Source organism: Agaricus bisporus (genome assembly GCF_000300575.1).
Source record: "Agaricus bisporus var. bisporus H97 unplaced genomic scaffold AGABI2scaffold_7, whole genome shotgun sequence".
Lineage (NCBI taxonomy): Eukaryota > Fungi > Basidiomycota > Agaricomycetes > Agaricales > Agaricaceae > Agaricus > Agaricus bisporus.
The window spans coordinates 1,636,588-1,658,038 of NW_006267370.1; the positions used below are offsets into that span (position 1 = coordinate 1,636,588).

The following is a 21,451-nucleotide window of genomic DNA, read 5'->3' on the forward strand; positions in this document are numbered from 1 at the left end:
CGTATGAACGGCGAGTACTGCGTTGAATATGAATATGAATTGACCGTGCTTTGAGGTTGCGTAGATTGAGGAGCGAGTGGAGCATAAAAAGGATAGGAATAAAGTTGAGGGGGCATTGGGTATAATGGTGCAGGATATGCCGAAAGCATCGACAGGGCGTGTGGACCAATGAGGTGTTGATAAGGGAAATTAGACGAAATTGAAGGTGGAGTTACTCCGGTTGAAACAGAAGAAGGAGGAGGGGGAGGGGGAGGTATATTTTCCTTCTCATTCTTTCCCGATTTCTTCCGCCGCTTAACGTCATTGCCCTGGATTTTAGGACATGTCCGTTCTATGGTGCGTCATGTCAAATCGAACGTTAACAAAACAAACAACTTACTGTTGTGGCCTGAGTTTCCACATTCTCGGCATTTGACTATTGCACGTTGTCGAGGTAGGGGAGGAGCTTCATCAACATCGTCTTGCGGAAGTGGATAATGTTCGAGAATCAAGTTGAGGAGAGAATCCCCGCAGGCGTTGATCCACTCAGCTGGCCACGTCGTCTCAGTTTTGAGATCAGCCAAATTGCCAATCTTCATAGAAGACAAGCAATCGACAATGTTTTGAATAACATCGTCGTTGAGAAGTAGGTCAGTGCCGTGTTGCGCAATGACATCTTCACCTAATATTTCCAGTGCCGTTTTCTCTCTCCATTCAATCAGCGCTTTCTCGAGTTTGCTGTGGTCATCGGTATGAATGTAAACGGGGATTTTTGACCGTCGTTTTTTCTTCAAATTATTGATGGGAGGGACAGTGAAGGAATCAAATGCTTCGGGGTTGCAAAGATCGCAACAAACATCGAGAGGAGGAGGGCGACATCGCTGGCATCCCTCAGGAGCAGTGGCATCACAGCGCTTGTGACTGTCGTTTACTAGTGACGTGTCAGTACATGTCAGTATTCAATTCGATGCACAGAAGAATAAATGTTACTTACTACGTTGATTATTTGCAAAATAAACTTGACAAACCAACCGCCGACATTTAACAAAGCTCGGCGGATTGATATAGTCATCGAGTGCACTACTAGGAACGATTCCTGGGTTTTTTCCCTTCTTCGAGTGGGTAGGTAGAGAAACAGCAACCGTGGATTTGCTGTAATGATCCTGCCGCTTCCGTATCCAAGCCATCAAGTCAGGGTCGTCCGGGATGGGAAAAACCTCGTTTTGCGTGTTTCTTTCTTCCCCCTCTTCAACGAGCATATTGGTAACGCTCTCCTCTTCTTTGAATACTCGTTCAGCCGTGATTCGTCGTTTTTTTTTGGGAGGGGGACCATTTCGTCCCGTCTTCTTGGCTATTTCCCCATCAGGACGATCTTCCGTTGCTAGGTGAACGTCCTTGCTTTCAACCAGGAGAATTGCTACACCTTCGGTTCCAGGCTGTCGAGCGGCTCGTCCAAAACGCTGCCATAATGTGCAAAATTCACAGGTGGCTTTGTATTGGACAACTACGGTGACGTCCCCGATGTCCATTCCCTGCCGGTGTGTCAGAAATATGATTTGAGATTAATTCGTCACTCACCATCCCGAAAGCATCCGTACAGAATAAACCCCATACTTCTCCACTTCGCAATCTCTCGACAGCCTTCTCTTGATATGATTGGGTCATTGTTGAGTGGAACCAATCAATTCGGTCGTGATATCTTCTATTTAATCTCGAACGCATGTGTTTGATGGCCATTTGCACCTCTTTGATATTGTCAAAGAAAACCAAGAATTTTGAAGGTACGTGCATTTCTTCATTCCAGTTAAAAGGGATTAAGAAATTGAGGTCATTGTAGGACGAGGCTGGATATGCGAGCTGTCGAACCGAAAGACGAATATCAGGCCGGTCATTAGAACATAGCACCTTTGTGGTACCCGGGGTCGCTTTCAAATACAATAGCTGCCGAGTTTCATATAGAACACGTGGGGGCAGGGTAGCAGAGGCAATATAGAAGGGGATAGGTTCGCCTATTCGGTGACGTAGAATTCCCACTGATAAGTAATTCTTTCTAAATGTCCCCCATTGCGCAATGCAGTGGCCCTCGTCGAAGACGAACATGAGAATCCGTTTCGTAAACTGTGAGATCTTCCACAGCTTTGTCAAGTCGTCGTTTGTCATTAAGATTTCAGGGTTCGTTACGATGACTCTGTACTTTCCCTGCTTGATATTCTAGATCCCCCGTTGGTTAAACATGGATTACGGGATTTAAATTGAACTCACATGAAAGGTTTCTCGGGTCGCGTTCTCGGCAGTTACTGCCACGGCCGGTATGTTCACATCGAGCAATGCTTTGACATTTTGTTTGGCCAGAACATTGAGGGGACTGACGACGAACATCAGACAGTCCCTACCGTCTTCTAGGGCCATCACTAGGGGTATCCAGAACGACAGGGTCTTCCCTGCACCTGTCGGGGCACACCCAATAACGTCCTTCCCTGAATATATGGCCTGGGCTACCTCGGTTTGATACCAGCAAGGCCGTTTTTTGAACCACTTGAAGACCACATCTCTGACGCGCTCCGATGACCAACTATCCTGGGCAAGGTCCGATTCAGGGCGGGCAGACATTGGGCGGGGCAGGCGGGCGAGCGGGCAGGCGTGATTGCGAAATGAATTAAATGAGAGTTACCGATCGTGACATACATATTCAATATATTCTTTATCTAAACATATCGCCATCTCTTTTCTTATGGCGTCGTACAGCCACCGGTGATCCCCGTTTGACGTTTTGTGCCAGCCCCTTGCTGCGCAAGGACCGCAACTAGATTGCATTTGTCCGTGTTTACCCGGAAATGTCCGACGCGCGCAAAGGGCTGGGTAGGAGCCTGACGTAGGCCCATTGTCGCTTTACAAATTTCACCCACCACAATACTCACCGATCAAAATCCCTTCAGCTAATATGACAACGTCACATCACAAGTTTTGCAGATTCATGTCTCGTACAAAGGGTTGTCATCCAACAAATTGAGGGATAGCACAGGCTATGATCATCAAAGATGAAGGAAGTCGCTAAACACCAAAGTGTGATAGTAACAGCGTGGAAACGTCTTTAATTCATCGACAACTTGTATGGTAAGATCATAATCTACCGCAATGATGTCTGGCCTAATCAATAGTTATATCCGTGGTTCGTGTATTGAAATCTCATCCCAGTTATCGCGGTAAATTCCCTGATGCATTGGCCCCGTGGTTTGTAGATATTATCTGCACGCTAGCGCCTGGAAATGATTCACATCTGTAATAGCGCCGTTTCGTAAACCAAGTTAAGCTTCACATGGTTATGAGTCATGCGATCGACGTCTGCCACCGGATTGACAAGCTTCTCCCCATCAATCATCATTCTGCTACTATGTATCATTTTATGTGAGGCTATGTGCGTTGTGAACGCTCTCCCTCAACCAATGGATATGTGTTCACATCCGCTTCGTGTAGGACCCTGCAATCGTATGTACATATACTGTACCTTCTGATGCCCTTAATCTGCTCATGCATTCCAACACTCCACTCCACCCGCCGACGTACTCACCACGATCATTTTCTTTGTCTAATCATACGAAAGGCTCTACATTCCAAGAGCGATGCAGTAAACCCACGTCGCGAACCATCCCCCGTTACTCATTCCTTATCCGCCTCATCATCTTTCTGCTACTCGAATTCGGTTTCATTGCCCTAGCTTCCGCAGCATTGTGGAAACCCATCATATTGCACCTATCTTTTACAGTCACCGAAGTCAAGGGCGCTTTTACAGCTATCACCATCCTTTGGCATACCATTGCCATATACATCGTGAAGGACATCTTACTAAACGTCTTTAGCGCGGAATGGATGGAACAACATCGCTTGTCACCGAACCTCCCTTTGCAGGAGCTCGATAGTGTTTCTCGTTTGACAACTGGATTTTTCGATCAGACTGGTCACTTTGCCTCAAAACGTGCAACGCGCCCCTTTCGCCTTGGTTTCATATCCTCCTTTCTGTTGATATTGTTGAATGGACTGGGTCCAAGCGCTATCAGTACCGATTTTGCACCCTATGATTACCCGCACAATATCCAGGTGGCCAACCTCAGCATAACGTCACTGTCGAGTTTTGGGGATATTAATGCGCTCGCTCCTTACCGTGCCAACTTCATTACACAACTTGAAGTGATTGAAAAAAACTTCACAAGTTACGGGTTTCACACCAAGCAGCCGAATATACTCATACCCTGGCCGTCGTTAGACTCTTTGTCTGAAAGTACGACTATCAGATATCTAAGCGACGTAATCCGGTATAATTTCAGCTGTTCCTGGAAAAATTTATCTAAATCTCCGCACTACGGATTTTGGATGGTGGAAGGGTATGAATGGGGAATGTATTATCCTCGCTTTTTCAGTTCTTCGCACTTTGGTTTAGAGGATCCTCGTGAGACTGTTTCTTTTCTTTTTGAGTGAATGCGTTGATAGCTGAATCGATGTCCAGTTGTCGTGCCTATGCAGATAGTTCCGCCACCCAAAGCCGCTGAAAAAGTTGAGAACAACACCCTCGTTCCCTTTCTTTTGGTTGGCAGGAAACCAATGCCACAAATTTCCACGGATATTCATGCACACTCCATTGATCTTAATGGCATACCTTCCTTCCTCATCCCTTGCAATACTACAGACAACCCAAACTTTTATGAAGACTATCCTCTGGATTGTACACCAAAGTTCGCTTCGTTTCTTGCCTGCGATCCCAGATTCGAGATTTTGCCTGCTACCATAATTCGCACAGCATCCTCTCTTGAAGCTATTATTTCGTCTGGCGATCCCATTGTGAAAAATGTTCCTCGCAAAGCAGCACAGGTCATTTTCACGAAAAGCCTTCTGGATGTCACCTCCTCAGGCCAATCATACGAGGGTCAGGATGCACCTTTCACCAATGTCATTTCACGCCAACTTTTCCTGTCCAATATATCCTTTGGGGGTTCCGGCCCCATCAACCCTCTCCCGCTGCCCGAGATAAATCAAAATATGAATAATGTGTTGGCGTCGTCGGCTAAAGCTTACCTGAGCGGGTACCTGCCCAATGGAACGAATCTTCTTCCATCCTTCGTTAAAGTGAATACCCCCGCAGTGATGGTGGTTCAGAAAATGGCCTTGATCGGGGTTAAACCATTTCTGATCGCTTTAAGTATAATAGATGGTTTGCTGATCGTCCTTCTGGCTACTATTGTGGCCGTTACCCAGGCTGATCAGCTAGATGGTTTCGAGCTGGAGAACATTGTGAAATGCTTTGGCTTGTTGAATGAGGATTCGAAACCTTAGGAAAGAACATGCATCGACTAATCTCTGTGAAAGTGAGTATATCATTGTTGATTACTTCCTCATTTGATCTCTTGAAACGAGCTTAGATCGCTTGGACTTCGCTTTTATTATGTACATGCTTTGCGGACTCTTTCCCAATTTTGTGTCCAGATACCTGCGCCCTAGTGACGCCTTGTGTTACCGGTTTGCTTAAGCAGCATTTATCGATAGCATTACCCTACGACTACTCAGCCTGCCTACTGCAGTCCGTGTATGTTGGCTCACTACCGGGAGGACTTGAGTCGTGCGACCCAGAATACACTCTTGTCAACTTTGTCCGGCCCGATGGGGGGTTAGATAGAGAATGGGTATTATTGGTTGTGGATAATACATGAAGACGGGCTGAGACTGCTTGGGTATCTAAGTGGAGAGAAAGTTGAGTGTGCTGGGCGAAAGCCCGTCGTTGAGCTTCCAGCTTCCCCTGGTTTGGGCTCATTCGCGACACGAAGGTCTCCTGTAGCGTGGCGCTGGCTAAAAAAATGTTGGAGCGGAGTTCGTAAAGAGCCTGGGAGTGGTAAACGGGTGAAAGAGAGGCCACGGGCCGAGCCGTGCTGCACAGCGACGAGACAGCACGAAGGCGAAGACACATTCCCTTCGTGGCCGCGCCAAACTTCGCGGGCACGTTTGGTTGCGGAACCTCTCACGCCACTTGCTGCCTGAGAACATGGAAGTGGACCTATATTTCAACTAAGGCTTCTTCCATCACTCTTTTGCAAGATTTCCCAAACTTCGCTCCCAAGTCCAGATTCCAGCACATCAGATAACATTTTCAAGGCTTATGATGATAGTTCGGATCTAAGGCGCGGCAGATTATGCCCTTGTGGAATAGTTTCGGGCTACTGCTTTCCGGCAGAAGAAGTCGGAGAAGTCTGCTCTTCTCCAATGAGAAATGAGCATATGGCGCTCTATACCGCTGGCAATAATTAAGGTGAGAGTTCAGCGGAAACGTCGATATGCTCAACTCACAAACGTGCGTTGGAAGCACTGAAAGCAAAAAAGACAGCTCCTATGATAGCATCCAGCATAAAACCTGAGGTTTCGGGCGGGGCATTAGGCTGTCGCTCGAAATGCGTTTCTTACTTGCGGCTTTATCCCTTGCCGCCGGTACATATGCCATCGTTGACAAGCTTGATAAAAATTTGGCTTTCCGTTCTCCCTTTCTGAATGAACCCCAGGTGAGCCACTGCCAAAATTGCTGTTAGAGAGCGGCTCTTATATTTCAACAGTTCGGTCACGATATAGCTGCAATAAGCAGAAGAAGTGCACAATCTCAACGAAGGGATACTGTAGACGCTTCACCTTTCAAAGATGAACCTTATCCCGGATTTTATTCCTCTGACTTCGATAATGTTAGATCTGTTGCTGTTGAATGTTGCTGTACTATTCTGAGCTATGATAAACCTAGGCCCCGACCGTCTGGAGCTCAGGAATCAATTTCACTCATTCCGGTACGTTTTCAAGGAGTAAAAAACCGTATACGAATTTAATTATGATACATAGTGGCGAGCGTAAGTCTCGAGTTGCGAGGCATCAGGTTAGAAGTTTGATTCGTCGAAACCAGGGCGATTCCCTTGACACTTCCATCATTCTTTGGACGCGAGCTGTTCCGCTTCCCGCAAGCAATGGTGAACTACCGATCGCAAGTATTCCGGTCTGCGTTTCCTACAAGATCGCTACAGACGAAAATCTTGGTCAATCCGTCGACACCGGGGAAGCTTTTACAACTTATGACGTAGATTTCACGGTCAAGGTAGAAGCTAAGAATTTGAAGCCAGACACCAAATACTGGTATCAATTTGCAGACTGCACAAACGAGAAGACTGTCAGCCCGATTGGAATGACTCGTACTCTGTCCTCGGCTGACAGTGAGTCATTTTCTGCTTATGGGTGATACCAACACTGACCTTGTTTCTTGCACTCCAGCGCCCGCGGAGGAAGTCAACAACGGAAACCCTTTGACATTTGCAGTTTTCTCCTGCTCCAATTTCGCAGCCGGTAAATTCATTTCCCCATAGCCCTGCTAAAGCCTAATGAGACCAATTAGGATATTTCAATGCTTACGGATTCGCGGCACATAACGTTACCCCCGACGTTTTCATTCATTTGGGAGACTACGTAAATGACATTTCAAGATTCAATCTCCTCTCAGGATATTAATGCTTATTTGGGTCCTTAGATGTATGAGGATTTTGGTAACGGGTAAGTCAAGGATAGAAATTTCGAAATGCTGAACCTAACGCGCCAATTGATCGAACATAGTGGCTCTATCGGGCGCCTTGTTCTTGGTCGGGAATTAGCGACTATTGCCGATTATCGTCACCGCTTCGAACAGTATAGGAGTGATCTTGATCTGCAATTTGCGCATCAGACATTTCCATGGATAACAGTTTGGTGAGTTTCTTTTTTCAACTATATTAGGAGATATGATAACTTACACCAATCGCGTTAATGCAAGGGTAAGCACTAGTTTAGTTCCCTTTGTAGGTACTTCCAAACGAATTACCTCCGGCCACTTTTTAGGACGACCATGAGGTTAGCAGAATGCCAGATCAAATAATCAGCGGACTCATTCTATAATGCCTTAGATCGCAAACAATGGTTGGAAAGCGGGAACATCGGATTCAAACGATACAGCATCGGGATGTATGTTTTCACCCTCAGGTGCCTGTTTCACAGACCGAAAAATGGCTGGTACTCGTGCATATCATGAGTGGATGCCCATACGACAAGTCGACGCCAAGGACCAGCTTCGCATTTGGAGAAATTTCCAGATTGGAAAATTATTGGACTTGACCATGCTTGATACTCGTGAGTTAAAGTTTCGCTCATTCTTTGATTTTATGATTGGATTTATGAACGCGATTAAGGTCACTACAACCGTGATATTACTGATGTAATTTTGTTGTTTCTTCATTCGCTCAGGCTGACGTACGTTTATTCCTTAGCTTGGATACAACGCTGGTGAGTGATTCAACAGGAATTATCACCGAAAGTACTCACGAAGCATTTTCCGCATTGTGTTAGCTCGTAAGTAACTCAATTTCCGAGGCCTTGGTGAAATATTAACATTGGATAGTCGTTGAATCTCTCAGCAACGACGTCGAGCGTTCCATAATGGGACACAGCCAAGAAAACTGTACATTTCTCCGTCTCTGTCGTTAACTTGCTCTACTAAATGGTTCAGCAGGGCTCTCCGAAACGCTTTCCCAATCAAAATCCCGCGAAGCAATTTGGCGTGTTATCGGGTCTGTATCTCAAGCACCACTTAAATCGCCAACTGGAACTTAGATACTTTGACAGCCAACAAGTGGTATTCACACAGCTGCTGCAGAATACACGTAAGTCAGTCCAGTTGTAAATAAGTCCGATGGAAATAACTTGTCATAAATAGGACTTGACTTCGTAGGCCCAACCTACTTGACCTTTGAGCTCATTGATCATGGTGACCACAGGATGCTTGGGATGGCTACCGCTCGAACAGAAATCGCATTCTTGACCAATTATACGGCAAAAATATTGACAATACGGTCATCTTATCAGGTGATAGTCATGCCAATTGGGTATCGGACCTCGCTCGTAAGTGATTATCCTTCTTCCCTTAAACCACTTCAAATTTAAACATGGTTAGACATCAATGACACGGAGACGTGAGTCGAGAACTAATCCATTGGATGATATATAAGCCTGACAATTTATTAGATATGATCCACTGACAGGCAGTGGCGCAATCGGCGTCGAGTTTGCTGGGACCGGTGTCACATCTTCCTCCGGGACATTCAAACCAAATGGTCCTCTTGAATTTTCCAACAACGTCTCAATGTCCCTCGTACAAGAGAACATAGACTTGCAATGGAGTGAAGGGCATTTCAGGGGATTCTTTACGATCCGGGTTACACCCGAATTTTTGAATGCCACTTACTATTCAATGCAGAACGCTAGTAAGTTTTGTATACCCTCTCTCAAGTTTATTCCGTATATACGTTCACACTTTTTTTTCTTCAAGCTTTCCGGAATTTAGATGGTTTCGCATCTGCCAATTTTAGCGTTAAAGCTGGGGCTAACCGTTTGACGCGCCCAGTTGCCAATGGTAATATTCTTAGTGGTGCACTGAAACCTGGAAACCACTAGTTGTTGTACCCCGGGATCCTCAGAGAAACCATATGCTTTCAGTACCTTTGAAGATATAGTTTGGTTATAAAATGTGATGGTGAAAACACCGCATCGTATATAAACTTATTTCTAGAAAGTTCCGCGTTGTATGAAGTGGAAATGGTTGTCCCGAAGGTTCCAATGTCGAACACAAAATTCTGAACAGGAGAGCAGCGTTAGCACCAGAATCCAAGGACCCACTAAGAGGCTCCGAATCAATTGAAACCAGACAATCAATCTTCCCAAAAAAAGAATATTTTTCAGGGTTATCGGGGTCATCTCCTGGTTTCCACCATCGTCATCAGAGTATTCGGGGACCCGCTGCAGTCAAATTCGAGTCTTCAAGAACTCGGCTACGTGGTACTCTACATCTAGCACGCATATAAAGTACTTTAATATAAAAATACTTCTCAACAAGCATATATGCTAATCGTAAAGCATATTCAACACAGTGCACAGGAATTGCAAAATGCCGGGGTAAAAGCAACAACTTAAAGAAAAAAAACCTACAAGGAAGGGTAGAAGCACAGTGCACAGGACGATCAACCACTCGCCTTGACACACACTCGCTTATGCTCCGGCCAGTCTAAACGCTGATGCTGCTCAGAACAATACCTCACCAACTTGCACCTCCCACAGACTTGACCATAACTCAACCTCGCTCCTTCATCAATTTCCGCTTCAACGTGCTCATCAAAGGCACCACCAATACTGCTCCCTTCACTCCCATCAACCGAAAACGATTCCTCTGCTCCATCTGCCGCTACCAATCTTTCGAAACACACATCGCATTCGATCCAGTTGCACATCTCTTTTCGACGAAACCTCCTTCTCCTTCCCTTTTTGTTCACGATTGGCAATATTGCTGCCGCACTCACGCCTCTTCGAGGGAAGCGGATTAACTCGCAGTCCTCCGTGCAACATGGGTTCGGGCAGCCGGTAGGATAATCATAAAAAATATCGGGATCGGGGACATAGTCTCTGTGCGTGAAGAAAATTTGCGAGTAGGACGAAGTTTGATGAGAGAATAGCGCGACAAAGCGAGGGTGTTTCTCGTAAAGAATCCCCCGAAGCGTCAAATCGATTTGGGGAAGACACGGACAACGATGATATTTCGCCATAAGATACTTTATGCGCACATCTGATAACCAAATTTCCAAATGTTTTCAGTTGGCATTTTCCTGAATGGGGGAGAAAGAAACGCACGTTCAATCTGAATCTGCCGTCTGATCCTCTCCTTTTGCTTTCGACTGACAGTATAGCTTGTGACGAGTTGGAAATACGCAGTGATATCGTCCATTTCTTGCTTTTTAAGATCGGTAACGATGATATAAATATCATCACATCCTCCGTCATGCATACCCCGAAGAAGCATCAGTTCCGGGAGCTATAAACAGAACAACCATGAGCCTATCTTTCTCCCCAAATTGCCTCTTGAGCGCATATAATGACCGAAAGAGACAAAAAAACGAAAGGGACGACGCCCACCATAGTAAAGACGACTGGCATCATGCTCAATTTACGGTCCGTCAACGATTTATGATGATAGACATGGGTAGTCCACGTCCTATCCATAGGAATCAACCGACCCGTATCGACAGTCTTGCAAAACATGTTTTCCGGCACAAATTCACCCTTATTCCACGCCACAATCTGTTTTTTATGCGGATTTTGTGCGGCATGTTTTCGGTCACGCAGGTCGCGAAACCAATCGTGATAAGCGTCTTGACCTGGTGAACGGTGCTCTAACCATTTGTCCAAGAGCATATCAGTCGAGTCATGGTCGAGTGTCGTGCAGACGAGCTCGGAGGAGCAGAGGGAGGGAGGAGCGAAGATGGTGTAAGGACGACGCTTATGACAAGACATGGGTTGGGGTTAGGAGATCCTCAGCAGAATTAGGACACGGGCAATCAATCTATTCACCGGAGAGGCATGACGCCGCTTTACCGGCCCTGAATCAAATTACTGTCTACGGACATCAGAAGGGGCAGTTGTGATGGTGGTTATGAATCGGACTAGGTATATGGCAAGTAGGAGAAGAAGGAACGGTGGGGCTGGGCATACGGGGGCTACAGGGGGGAAGATGGTGCGGGTGGTGAGGCTCACAGGGGCTAGGAATATGATGGTGGTGATGCGGGTGGTGGTGGAACGGCTGTGCGTCTGTGGACATAGAAACGATTAGAGTCGGTTTGTAACTCTGAAAAAAAGATAACTAACCAATGATAAGCTTGATAGCTTTATGATCAGCGACACCGAAACCGTCACCCAAAAGATCCGCCACATGCATATCTTCCCCGAGCTTCTTACCGCAGGGAGTTTCCCAATGAACAAGAGGTCTATAATGCCCAGGGAGATATCCTTGGGCAAAGACATAGTTCGTAAGATGAGCAAGATGCTCAAACCTATAACCCTGGTTCAAACGAACGCGTTGAATAGAAACTTTGGCAGTAGGATTATGGACGTAGTGATAAGTGAACCATAAAGTAGTCGGAGCGTCCTCTGTGAACAAGTTAATCAGTTATCAAACACCAATTCTAAATTCAAGCACTTACCAACGACAAGCTTAATAGCAGACTCAGGACACTTGCCAACATTTTGCTTTATCAATTCCTCAACAACATCCGAAGGGTGAACCGGTGCACCATCCTTTCGAACCCAAGTCGTCACAGGACGGAAATGAGGTTCAACGAAACCTTGCCGAAAGACTTGAATATCCGTTCGCAACGAATTCACAGCATCATCGTAAACATCATCATCATAAGGTGGAGCAGCTGAACGTCAACGTCGTTCCTATGTAACAAGAACAAAGCAAATAGCAACTTACCATACTCTAAAACGTCCTCAAGATCGACGAGTTTGTAGCTCGGAGACTCGAGCTCGATGAGCTGTGTCGTCGGAGCAATATTGCCTCGAGAAAGAAATTGGTAGGCCAACCAAAATTCAGGACCGTGAGTCATTTTTAGAGGATAAATTAGAGGACGAGAGACGAGGATAGAAGACCAGTTTAGACCCAACGCCAAAGGCAAGAACGGATGAAGACTTCAGTGACCACAACCCGCAAGCTTTTATACCACAGCCAATGCCTAGAGACAGCCGGATTCCACCGTAAATAATCAGGCCATTTTTTTTTGGGGGGAAGTTTGGTATAGTAGTAGGGTCGCCGGGTACTACATAGTAAAAAGTTGTGATCGATGTGATCCCCGAGGAGGTAGAATCGCGTAATAAGCTAGCCTCGTGTATTGCGCAGTAGGGGTCGGAACTTAGAGCTTACTATTCAGCAGCAGGCTCATCAATCGTGAAACGTGGCGTGCAGCTTTGACAGCTGATGCGGATGGCATCCGAGCTGGCATCTGCTGGCATCTGCTGCCAGCAGCTGCCATCCGCACATCTTTGATTGATGGCTCCCACGGCAGAAACTGCATAACGTGACCACTGATGGAGGGCCGGAGTCCACTTCGAAAGTTCGAAGCTCTTTGTTGACTTCAATTCAACGTATTGAGAATCGATATATGGTCAGCTTTCAGCCGCGTCATTTGAGGAGGAGATCGAGGAGTATGATTTGGCAGATTTGGATGCACCTCGGGACAACGATGATTCTTACGAGGTGATAGACGATTCAACAGAATTTATTTTATCAGTATAGTCAGTAAACAATGGTTACAGTAAACCAACAATCCAATCTCTTATCCATTCAGAATTGAGCTGGCAATTATATTATCTTTCTTCAGTAGTTCTTATCATAGAGTTGGCTCCCTCCCCGCTGATCATGTACTCATTGCCTAGTTTTTTGATGAGATCAATCAAAGCTGCTGCTGCCATCCGGATGGCAGTTTTCAGGCAGCTTTCGTCATAGCTGCCGACTAGCGCATCAGGCTGGCAGCTTCTTACAGCACTGGCCGCAGGAGTGCGTTTCGGAGCCCTCAGCGATATGACAAGACCATTTTACGTTTTCAAAGCTCCGACCATAATAACATGACCGTATCATGAGTCTTCGCTGGGTCCTCGCCGAAGATAAAAGGAAGCCGGAAGTTTACGTTTTCACATCGCCATGTGCAGGTGAGAGAACAAGTCAAACTTAGGGTCAGTCACATGTGAGAGAAGATCACCATATCGCCTTTCATGATCATTACGAAACTCCCTAATTTCATATAAAAATCTGGTCAACCCTGGGCGCTTCAGGTTCAAGCGAGTTTGCCGGTAACCTCAATGACCCGCTTTCTCCTTCCACTACTCCTGTTGGGCTTTACGTCCTTCACCGGTGTCAACAGCTTCAGTCCAGTAATAGGACCTCAAGGCGTCAACTTCTGGAATCTCGACAAACAGGAAGCTCGTGAACGGGGTGCTTCATCGCGCCGCGATCTTCCTCTTGAAAGTAAAGCCCTTACCGTCCAAAGTGGCAATTGGCTGCCCGATAACGAAGCCATAGTTTCAGCTAGGGCGTTTGAAGAATTTGAACCACAGTGGTTTGAACAACCTTTGGATCATTTTGATGAATCCAATCCGCATACGTTCAAGCAGCGGTACTGGGTGAGTAAGAGACACTACAAGGCGAGGCAAGGCGCACCCGTTTTTGTACTGGATGGTGGAGAGACTAGTGGAGCGGTACGCTGGTTTCATGATTCAGAGCGCAATATCGTAAATCGAGCGAAATATATAGAACAGGCTGCCCTTCCTCGACACCGGCATCGTCGATATCCTTGCTCGCGCAACTGAAGGTCTTGGTGTAATTCTGGAGCACCGTTACTATGGTATGGTTTCCCTTGCTCTGCGGAAGCATGATTGACCCATATCTGGTTAGGTGAATCAATCGCCGTCGAGAACTTGACTACCGATGCCCTCCGGTACGCTTCTCGACTCACTCATACTCAAACCCCCGAGTCTAATGAATAGGACTTTAGCTGGCTTAACAACGAACAGGCTGCTGCAGACAGCGCAAACTTTATGGCCAAAGTCAAGTTTAATGGAATCGAAGAGGATTTGACTGCTCCTAGTACTCCGTGGATCTATTATGGTGTACGTTCCTCGCCTGACCCACCTTATTGTACACTCATTTTTTCGTAGGGCTCGTATGCTGGTGCGCGCTCAGCTCACATGAAGATTCTCTATCCCGATCTCGTCTACGGTGCCATCGCATCCAGTGGTACGTTCACATTCGTTTCATCAACTTTTCCCCCTTCTAAAAACTTCAATTCATCAAAGCTGTCACTCATGCTGCTGTCGAGAATTGGCAATACATGGAGATCATTCGGAAAGCCGCAGACCCCAAATGTTCTCACCACCTCGAGAATTCCATCAAAATCATCGACTCTATCCTCCTCGGTCACAGCAAGTTTTTCAAGTCGCATTTGAAAGGCTTATTCGGTTTAGCCAACTTGACACATGATGACGATTTCGCTTCCACAATCTCCGTATGTTCATCCAGTCAACCGTCAAAATCTTTATACCATGAAAGTAATTTCTGACTTGTTCTGTAGAGTCCTCTTGGTTCTTGGCAATCGAAGAATTGGGATCCTGAAGAGAGTAGTGTGAGATTCGACCAATTCTGTGAAGCTCTGAATGCACCGGTACATGGACATGGAATCTCTGCGAAGGCTACGGATTTACCTTTTGGTGATCCTGCGCGTATGGTTGAGGTTGCTGATGGTCTCACTTTGGATTTATCGATCTTGAATTATGGAGCTTATATCAAGAATAATACTGCCTCAAGGTGTAGAACTACTCTCGATGACGTGAGTAGTTTACTATTGGAGGTTTTTCTGATGGAGGATGCTAAAACCCGATTTCATGATAGTGTTTTGGAACGTATGATGATAGCAAATACCAACAGACTGGTCTGGATGAAGATTGGAGACTCTGGATGTTCCAAGTTTGCACTCAATGGGGTTACTTCACAGTACGTGTTTCCATCCATCAATACAAAAAAAAACCAAACTCATGATTTTCTACTCCTTACATAGACTACCCCTCCCGATCCCAAACAACCTCGTATCCTCTCCCGCCTCATCACCCTCCCCCACGAATCCAAAATCTGCCAGCAAGCTTATTTACCTGGAGATTTCTTCCAAGTCCCACCTCTACCCAATGTTACTGCCGTGAATATGTTGGGAGATTTCGATATTGTAGCGGATAGATTGATGTTTGTGGATGGGGAAGTTGATCCTTGGAGACCTGATACCCCTCATAGCGATGGTGCTAAACCAAGAGACGATACCATTTTGAGGCCATTCAAGTTAATTCCCGGTACGTCGATAGGGATCTACTCAACTTGTTCTAACGAATTTATTAGGCGCGGTACATCATTGGGATGAAAATGGATTGGCTGATGTGACTCAAGAACCGGTTGTAATTCAAGATATACATGCAGAGGAAGTGGCAATTATAGAACAATGGTTGGCGGATTGGAAACCTCCGACAAAGAAAGACTGAAGGGAAAGATGTGACGAATCTTTTTGTTTTCTTTTCAGATTTCTGTGCTGTGTATTCATTGTTGAGTATAATGCGATCTGAGTGATTGACGCCACAAGCTTTTGATTGACAGGTAGAATATTCGAATGGTCCGATATCGACCACAGCCTTTCGCTATATGTTGAATTCACATGCGACCTCGAGAGGTGTGATAATGGCTGGTTACATTCAATGCTACAGCTACAATAGAGCGAAACGAAGCTATCAAACTACAAACTGATAATGCGGCAGGAAGAGAACATCAGGCAAAAAGTCCTTGGGAGAAGTCGGCACGCTCTGTCGAAGCGCTATTCCTTCAAACACCATACCCACCCCTCTCAAGGCTTTCCAGAAACATGTGCATAATCAAGCTGGAATACAAAAGTACATGGTGAATCAACAACATCTGATAGAATTACACGAATGAGTCAGCAATCGTAAAAGTGGCAAGTGCGAAATGAGGATAACTCTGCCAACCTATAAGTCTGTACCGTTCTCAAGACGGTTCTTCAGGATATCCTTCCAATTTGATATCCAAGGCAAATATGCAATGGATAACTTCTTGAAAGATGCGACAGGGACGACTTGCAACCTCATCGGCGAACTTTCGAATAACACCCCGATAATCGGTTTACCGCCCGTTTTTTCTTGATCTATTCGCACCGCTTCCAATTCCTGCATAAGGTGTCCTCCCCAACTTTTCACCTCTTCTAACGTCAAGACCTCTGCTTTTATCAATGAAAAGCATTTCGCAACTTCGACGCTATTATTGCGGTATTTGGTTTTTATGAAAAGCACATGGGTAGTCGAGCGGTCGTCGGGGATTTGTAGGGCATGCATGGCTGCTGCGATCAATGTCTTTGCGTGGAAAAGGAGCCATTTCTTGAAACGGGCTTCAAGTTCGATCCAGGTCAAACCGGGTGGCGGTTTTGGAAGGGGAAGTGCATCAATATTGAGGGCATTGCCTATTGCGATCATGATGTCGGTAAGTACCAGACGTTCTTCATAGAATGATTCTTTGCAGTATTCTTTATGTGTCTTTAATGCAACGAATGAGAAAATGTGAAGAACGTTATTATGGTAAACAGAGCTTCGTACACGCCAATGTGTTCGTTGACACTCAAGTGAACAATACCTAAGATGTTGGTTATGAGTATAAGAGTAAGCAATTCGCAATAAGTTGTTAACTCACAAAGCAGACTTGCAGCTCGAACACGATTTCAGTGGCTTCTTCTTTGTCCCATTCTTGTGACATAGATAACAAGATTGAGTTGTAGTCTTTGAGAAATTTCGGTGTGAGAGAACACTACGTGTGAGCTGAAGAGCAAGGTGATCATAGAGAGTCGGCTTTCGAACTTGCGTTGTAGGCATTGGAGAGGGAGAACGTCTGGTCAAGTCGTGGGAGCTGTCTGAAGACCTGCATTCATGATCAATGCAAGGTGATATAAGTACACGAGGATTCTCGGGATCTGCCGGACAATGCATGTAGATGATCGAGTTAATGTTAATGAGCGCTTGAGCTTGTACAATATACGGGCCATCCAGAACATTGACCTCAAAAATCTTAGGTGTTTGTGCCTTTCTACACAGGACTTGAACGAGAAAGATGAAATCGCTTTAGCCCTGTCGATGGGGCCTCAGATAAGAGAAAGCGAGGATGAAGCCTCGAGGCTTCCACGACCTGCAGTGAGAGCACAGCATCGTAATAATGTACTTCTACTTATTAAGCACTAAACCGCATACACTAAGGCCACGCTTTGTTTCTTTGTTACCATTTACAATCACATGTTCGGGCTCGAGTAATACGTTTAATAGAGAGAAGACTGTCTGCAATAGCGTCCAATAGTCGAGGATCCGGGTGTCCTTGAGGACATTTCAACACCTCCAACAACCTTAATTCCTCCAAACCCCATCGTCCATATTCCCGATTACGGAATGCACAATAAACGTCGTCCTCGCAAATCTATGTAAGTGCAAGATAACTATGTGATCAGTGACGAAAACTTTTTGAATTGTTGACTGCTACCCACCAGTAATCCTAGACCCGTGAGTTCGGCGCTAGCCTGAAGTACTTCGTATGTTAAGTCTAGTTTCCGAAGGTTCGGAAGGAACGAGGCGAGAAGATCTAAGTGTTGTGGACAGAAACAAGAAAGAGATATTTTCAGGCATTCCAAGCCTTTATCACAATTAGCAAGGCTCTCTAAAAGCGAAGTCAATTTTGGGTCATCAAGGACAGATGACGGTCCCGTCAAAGTCAGGTTCCTGAGGTGAGGAACAAAGGTATGAAGATGAGAAGTCAGACTGGTAAGAATGACAGGGTAGTCCATCTCCAATACGAGCTCCTTTAATTGAGGCAGACGTTGGATGCAAAGAAGATCGTATAGACGGCTAACCATCACATTGAGGTTCCATGAATTGGGTATATCAACTGTAGGCCGTCGGATGACAAGTCTTTCCAGATTGCTAGCGTTACGCTGCAAGAACGACACGAAATGGATAGTGGGAATTAAAGTGCTGAAGCCGATTTCCGTTCGCAATTCTAGAGAACGAAGCGGAGGGAGTTTTTGAAGTTTTTGAAATAACTTGGAGAGGTTACAATCGATGACTTCGAAAGCAAGGGATTGAAGGGTAGATCCCAAAGAGGTGATGATGTTGAGTAAAGCTCTACGAATTCTGCGTGCCTGTCGCGTTGAAGTGGTAAAACGCGTGTTGGTAATTTTGATTGTCAATGAAGACAATTTGGGTAACAGTTTTGAATCAAAAGCACGATGAATGGAGAGAAAATTCGGTAGAGTCATATCGACCGTCAAGGCGCCTAGTTCCGCTCCGACCAGTTTTACGAGTTTGTGAAAGAACTTGGCGAATGCGCTGGTGAGGTACAGCTGATCCTGGACTACGACTGTAAGCTCCCTGATATGCGAGCATTTTCTGAGAGACGTGAGAGCCAAGGTCAGGAATGCGCTGCTTTGCGCTTTCCTTGACTTGAGCTCCGAAGTAGTCAAACTCTTATCATAGACCGCTTTGCCATCACGGCCCATCCGAGGTAAGAACGTCGGTCGGATATTCAAACGTTGCACCCGAGAGGCGATATTCTGATGTCTACATTGATGATCAAAAATTTCGTCAAAGATTCAAGACGGCCTGCATCATCAACTCACCCAATCTGTTCAAACGTCTTGTATCCAGCCCTACCGCAGTCCATCAAGCGAACCTCCTCATACAACTCATTCATCCCCAATTCAAACAACATCCTATTAATCCCAATCATTCTCCACAGCTCACTCCCAGGCAAGTACGAAACGATTTCTATCAACAATTCTGGCGGGAAGTCATGAGCCCTCAGTGTCGTGTGATGCACGACCCTGCCTTGAAAGATGTCATCCAACTCTTGGTTTGTTATCAGCGGCGAACGTTCAAAGGAGACTTGTAGAGGTGGCATAGAGAAGAGCGCGTTGCCACTAGATCAATGAGCTTTTATATGAATGCGGCAGCGAGGCCTTACTAATTTAGCTGCAGGGCTCAGGGCTATTCAATGGCAAAGCTCCGCCCATTCGAAATCATCTCACAATGGCCGAGATCAAATTTTGATCAATTACGTTTTTCAATCCGCGATATTGCGATTACAGTGGCCACGGCAAGAAGAAAAATGGATAATACAATTTTTTTGACAAGTCTCACAAGTATACTAGCAAATGATAATACAGTGTACACGTACATGATATCGTTCTAACTAGGCAGAGATTATTGATAGACAAAGAAAAGAACTAAAGCCAAAAGAAAGACACATTACCCTTCTAAAACCCTGTACACCTGATCACGCAAACGAAAAGAAAAATCAACAAGGTGTCACAAATAAACGCATCGCGAATTTCACTCACTTTGACCAACCCACTCTTCAAATCCTCCAATCTATACGTCACAGCTTCCACAGTCTAGTAAAAAGTTCATCACCATCTCCAAACATATATAACAAATCCAGTAACTTACCTGTTGTCCAACATGCTGATTCGCCTGAAACACCCTCACCTTACTCTTCTTATGCTCAAACTCACTCACAACACCCAAAACCGGTCCACCCCCCTCCCCACCCTCCACACCCACACCCACATGTTGCGTATACGTCCCCAACCCCTTATGCCCCTTAAACTTCGCATCCACAATCTCCATAACATCCCCCGGCAAAATCTCACTAACCCGCCTCTGTACCTGCCCCCCATTTTGCACATACACCAAATACCCAAACGGCATCTGCTTGGAATTCGGTTTCGACGCATTCGGGACTTCTGATAATACAGCATTCACGAATCCTCGATAAGTCCCATCTCCAATAAGCGTCTTCTTCGAATGATCGTACATCGTCGTTGCGACTTCACATATCTGCACTCCAACTCTTCCCCAAATCGCCATCAACTCATCCGATTCAAGATGTAACGCTTCTAGCGATCTCGCGGCCGTCGCAGGAGGAACAGGGGTAACAGCAGCAGGTGGTGGAATCGGCAAAGGAGCCGACTGCGAATGCGATTGTAGTCTTTGAGGGTGACCTTCTTGTTGCTGATGATCATCAACCATAGCTTCAGACCACGATGCAGACAACTCCGCTCCCAAAGAAGAAGTCGGTATAGCAGGTAGCTCCCATTGATCATGAGACCCAACTGCTTCTTCCATAGCCATAGAAGCAGGAGCAGATGGAGCAGCTCTCACCGGAGGAGGGTGTGTAGATGTCCTACGCGTAGGCCTCGGTGGCGGGGGCGGTGGAACTTCTTCTTCTTCTCTATTAAAACTCTCCTCACTGATACTCTGAGGTTCATCCACCATAACATATTCCGAAGGTTGAACATGTGAAGGCGGAGGTAAAGTAGTCTTCTGAACTGACTGAGTACTCGATCTCCTAAACGGCCCCGTCGTCGGAACGGGCGGTCTTCCAGACGCACGAGGAGGAGAAGCAACCGAACCAATCGAAGAGCTAGTTCCTTTTCTTCTCGGCGGCGATCTAGGAGGCGGTAAAGGAGGCGGGGGAGCTATTTCCACACCAGAACCCTCTTCCGAACCTTTAGCTTCTTCATATCCAACCTCCTCAATCTCACTATCATCTTCAACTTCAACTTTCACTCCCTCTTCTGATGTACCAGATTCACTCATTCCAGGTGCTGTCGTCTGCCGTTGTTGTTGAGATTCCTCACGTAAAGCATGAGATTGCTTCGGCGGCATCGCCATAGGCATCATTCCAATCCTCATCCCACCCATCCCAGCCATTTTCGCAGCAATTCTCTCTCTCCTAGCTCTCTCTTCTTCCTCGTCCTCGTCTTCATCCCCACCTTGTTCCGATAGAACAGGTTCCCTTTCTTTCTCTTCACGACGCTCATATTGACTCCCCTCATCATCAGGGTGATGCCTCTGGTGTTCACCCGACATCCTTTTCGCAGAGGTGCCAACCAGCGGACGTCCAGAACCAGGAACAGGCGGCGCACCACCAAACTGAATCCCACCCAATCTAGCCATCCGTTCCGCAATACTC

At 46.0% G+C, this 21,451-nt stretch overlaps 8 protein-coding genes across 8 annotated transcripts; 3 read left to right on the forward strand and 5 right to left on the reverse strand.

The window, feature by feature from the left end:
- Nucleotides 1–300: 300 nt before the first annotated feature.
- AGABI2DRAFT_144319 (hypothetical protein) lies at nt 301–2,589 on the reverse strand (the record flags this gene model as incomplete). The annotated part of the gene is made up of 6 exons (XM_006462796.1): nt 301–308; nt 380–910; nt 974–1,511; nt 1,558–1,836; nt 1,885–2,190; nt 2,242–2,589. The coding sequence occupies 6 exons, from the start codon at nt 2,587–2,589 to the stop codon at nt 301–303; spliced, it is 2,010 nt and encodes a 669-aa protein (XP_006462859.1).
- A 918-nt stretch (nt 2,590–3,507) lies between these two features.
- AGABI2DRAFT_119699 (hypothetical protein) lies at nt 3,508–5,304 on the forward strand (the record flags this gene model as incomplete). The annotated part of the gene is made up of 2 exons (XM_006462797.1): nt 3,508–4,423; nt 4,481–5,304. The coding sequence occupies 2 exons, from the start codon at nt 3,508–3,510 to the stop codon at nt 5,302–5,304; spliced, it is 1,740 nt and encodes a 579-aa protein (XP_006462860.1).
- A 1,528-nt stretch (nt 5,305–6,832) lies between these two features.
- On the forward strand, nt 6,833–9,471 carry AGABI2DRAFT_72252 (hypothetical protein; the record flags this gene model as incomplete). Its single annotated transcript, XM_006462798.1, has 14 exons — nt 6,833–7,208; nt 7,267–7,338; nt 7,388–7,458; nt 7,520–7,542; nt 7,603–7,729; nt 7,864–7,875; nt 7,929–8,222; nt 8,449–8,479; nt 8,531–8,588; nt 8,644–8,689; nt 8,796–8,919; nt 8,972–8,990; nt 9,043–9,281; nt 9,347–9,471. 14 exons carry the CDS (start codon nt 6,833–6,835, stop codon nt 9,469–9,471), a joined length of 1,617 nt encoding a protein of 538 aa, XP_006462861.1.
- Nucleotides 9,472–9,976: 505 nt separating this feature from the next.
- On the reverse strand, nt 9,977–11,358 carry AGABI2DRAFT_186698 (hypothetical protein; the record flags this gene model as incomplete). The annotated part of the gene is made up of 3 exons (XM_006462799.1): nt 9,977–10,619; nt 10,763–10,879; nt 10,981–11,358. The coding sequence occupies 3 exons, from the start codon at nt 11,356–11,358 to the stop codon at nt 10,035–10,037; spliced, it is 1,080 nt and encodes a 359-aa protein (XP_006462862.1). The 3' UTR covers nt 9,977–10,034.
- Nucleotides 11,359–11,377: 19 nt separating this feature from the next.
- AGABI2DRAFT_193938 (hypothetical protein) lies at nt 11,378–12,620 on the reverse strand. Its single transcript, XM_006462800.1, has 4 exons — nt 12,317–12,620; nt 12,045–12,263; nt 11,710–11,991; nt 11,378–11,652 (listed from the first exon to the last, which is right to left on the reverse strand). The coding sequence occupies exons 1-4, from the start codon at nt 12,447–12,449 to the stop codon at nt 11,471–11,473; spliced, it is 816 nt and encodes a 271-aa protein (XP_006462863.1). The 5' UTR covers nt 12,450–12,620; the 3' UTR covers nt 11,378–11,470.
- A 1,001-nt stretch (nt 12,621–13,621) lies between these two features.
- AGABI2DRAFT_193941 (hypothetical protein) lies at nt 13,622–16,031 on the forward strand. Its single transcript, XM_006462801.1, has 11 exons — nt 13,622–13,864; nt 13,919–14,094; nt 14,150–14,240; nt 14,291–14,333; nt 14,391–14,505; nt 14,554–14,632; nt 14,692–14,900; nt 14,967–15,221; nt 15,284–15,385; nt 15,450–15,732; nt 15,779–16,031. Exons 1-11 carry the CDS (start codon nt 13,699–13,701, stop codon nt 15,916–15,918), a joined length of 1,659 nt encoding a protein of 552 aa, XP_006462864.1. The 5' UTR covers nt 13,622–13,698; the 3' UTR covers nt 15,919–16,031.
- Nucleotides 16,032–16,085: 54 nt separating this feature from the next.
- Nucleotides 16,086–17,348, reverse strand: AGABI2DRAFT_193943 (hypothetical protein). The gene is made up of 4 exons (XM_006462802.1): nt 17,129–17,348; nt 17,035–17,071; nt 16,414–16,974; nt 16,086–16,342 (listed from the first exon to the last, which is right to left on the reverse strand). The coding sequence occupies exons 1-3, from the start codon at nt 17,305–17,307 to the stop codon at nt 16,414–16,416; spliced, it is 777 nt and encodes a 258-aa protein (XP_006462865.1). The 5' UTR covers nt 17,308–17,348; the 3' UTR covers nt 16,086–16,342.
- A 2,358-nt stretch (nt 17,349–19,706) lies between these two features.
- On the reverse strand, nt 19,707–21,003 carry AGABI2DRAFT_207516 (hypothetical protein). The gene is made up of 3 exons (XM_006462803.1): nt 19,924–21,003; nt 19,815–19,868; nt 19,707–19,746 (listed from the first exon to the last, which is right to left on the reverse strand). The coding sequence occupies exons 1-3, from the start codon at nt 20,749–20,751 to the stop codon at nt 19,723–19,725; spliced, it is 906 nt and encodes a 301-aa protein (XP_006462866.1). The 5' UTR covers nt 20,752–21,003; the 3' UTR covers nt 19,707–19,722.
- Between the last annotated feature and the right edge of the window lie 448 nt (nt 21,004–21,451).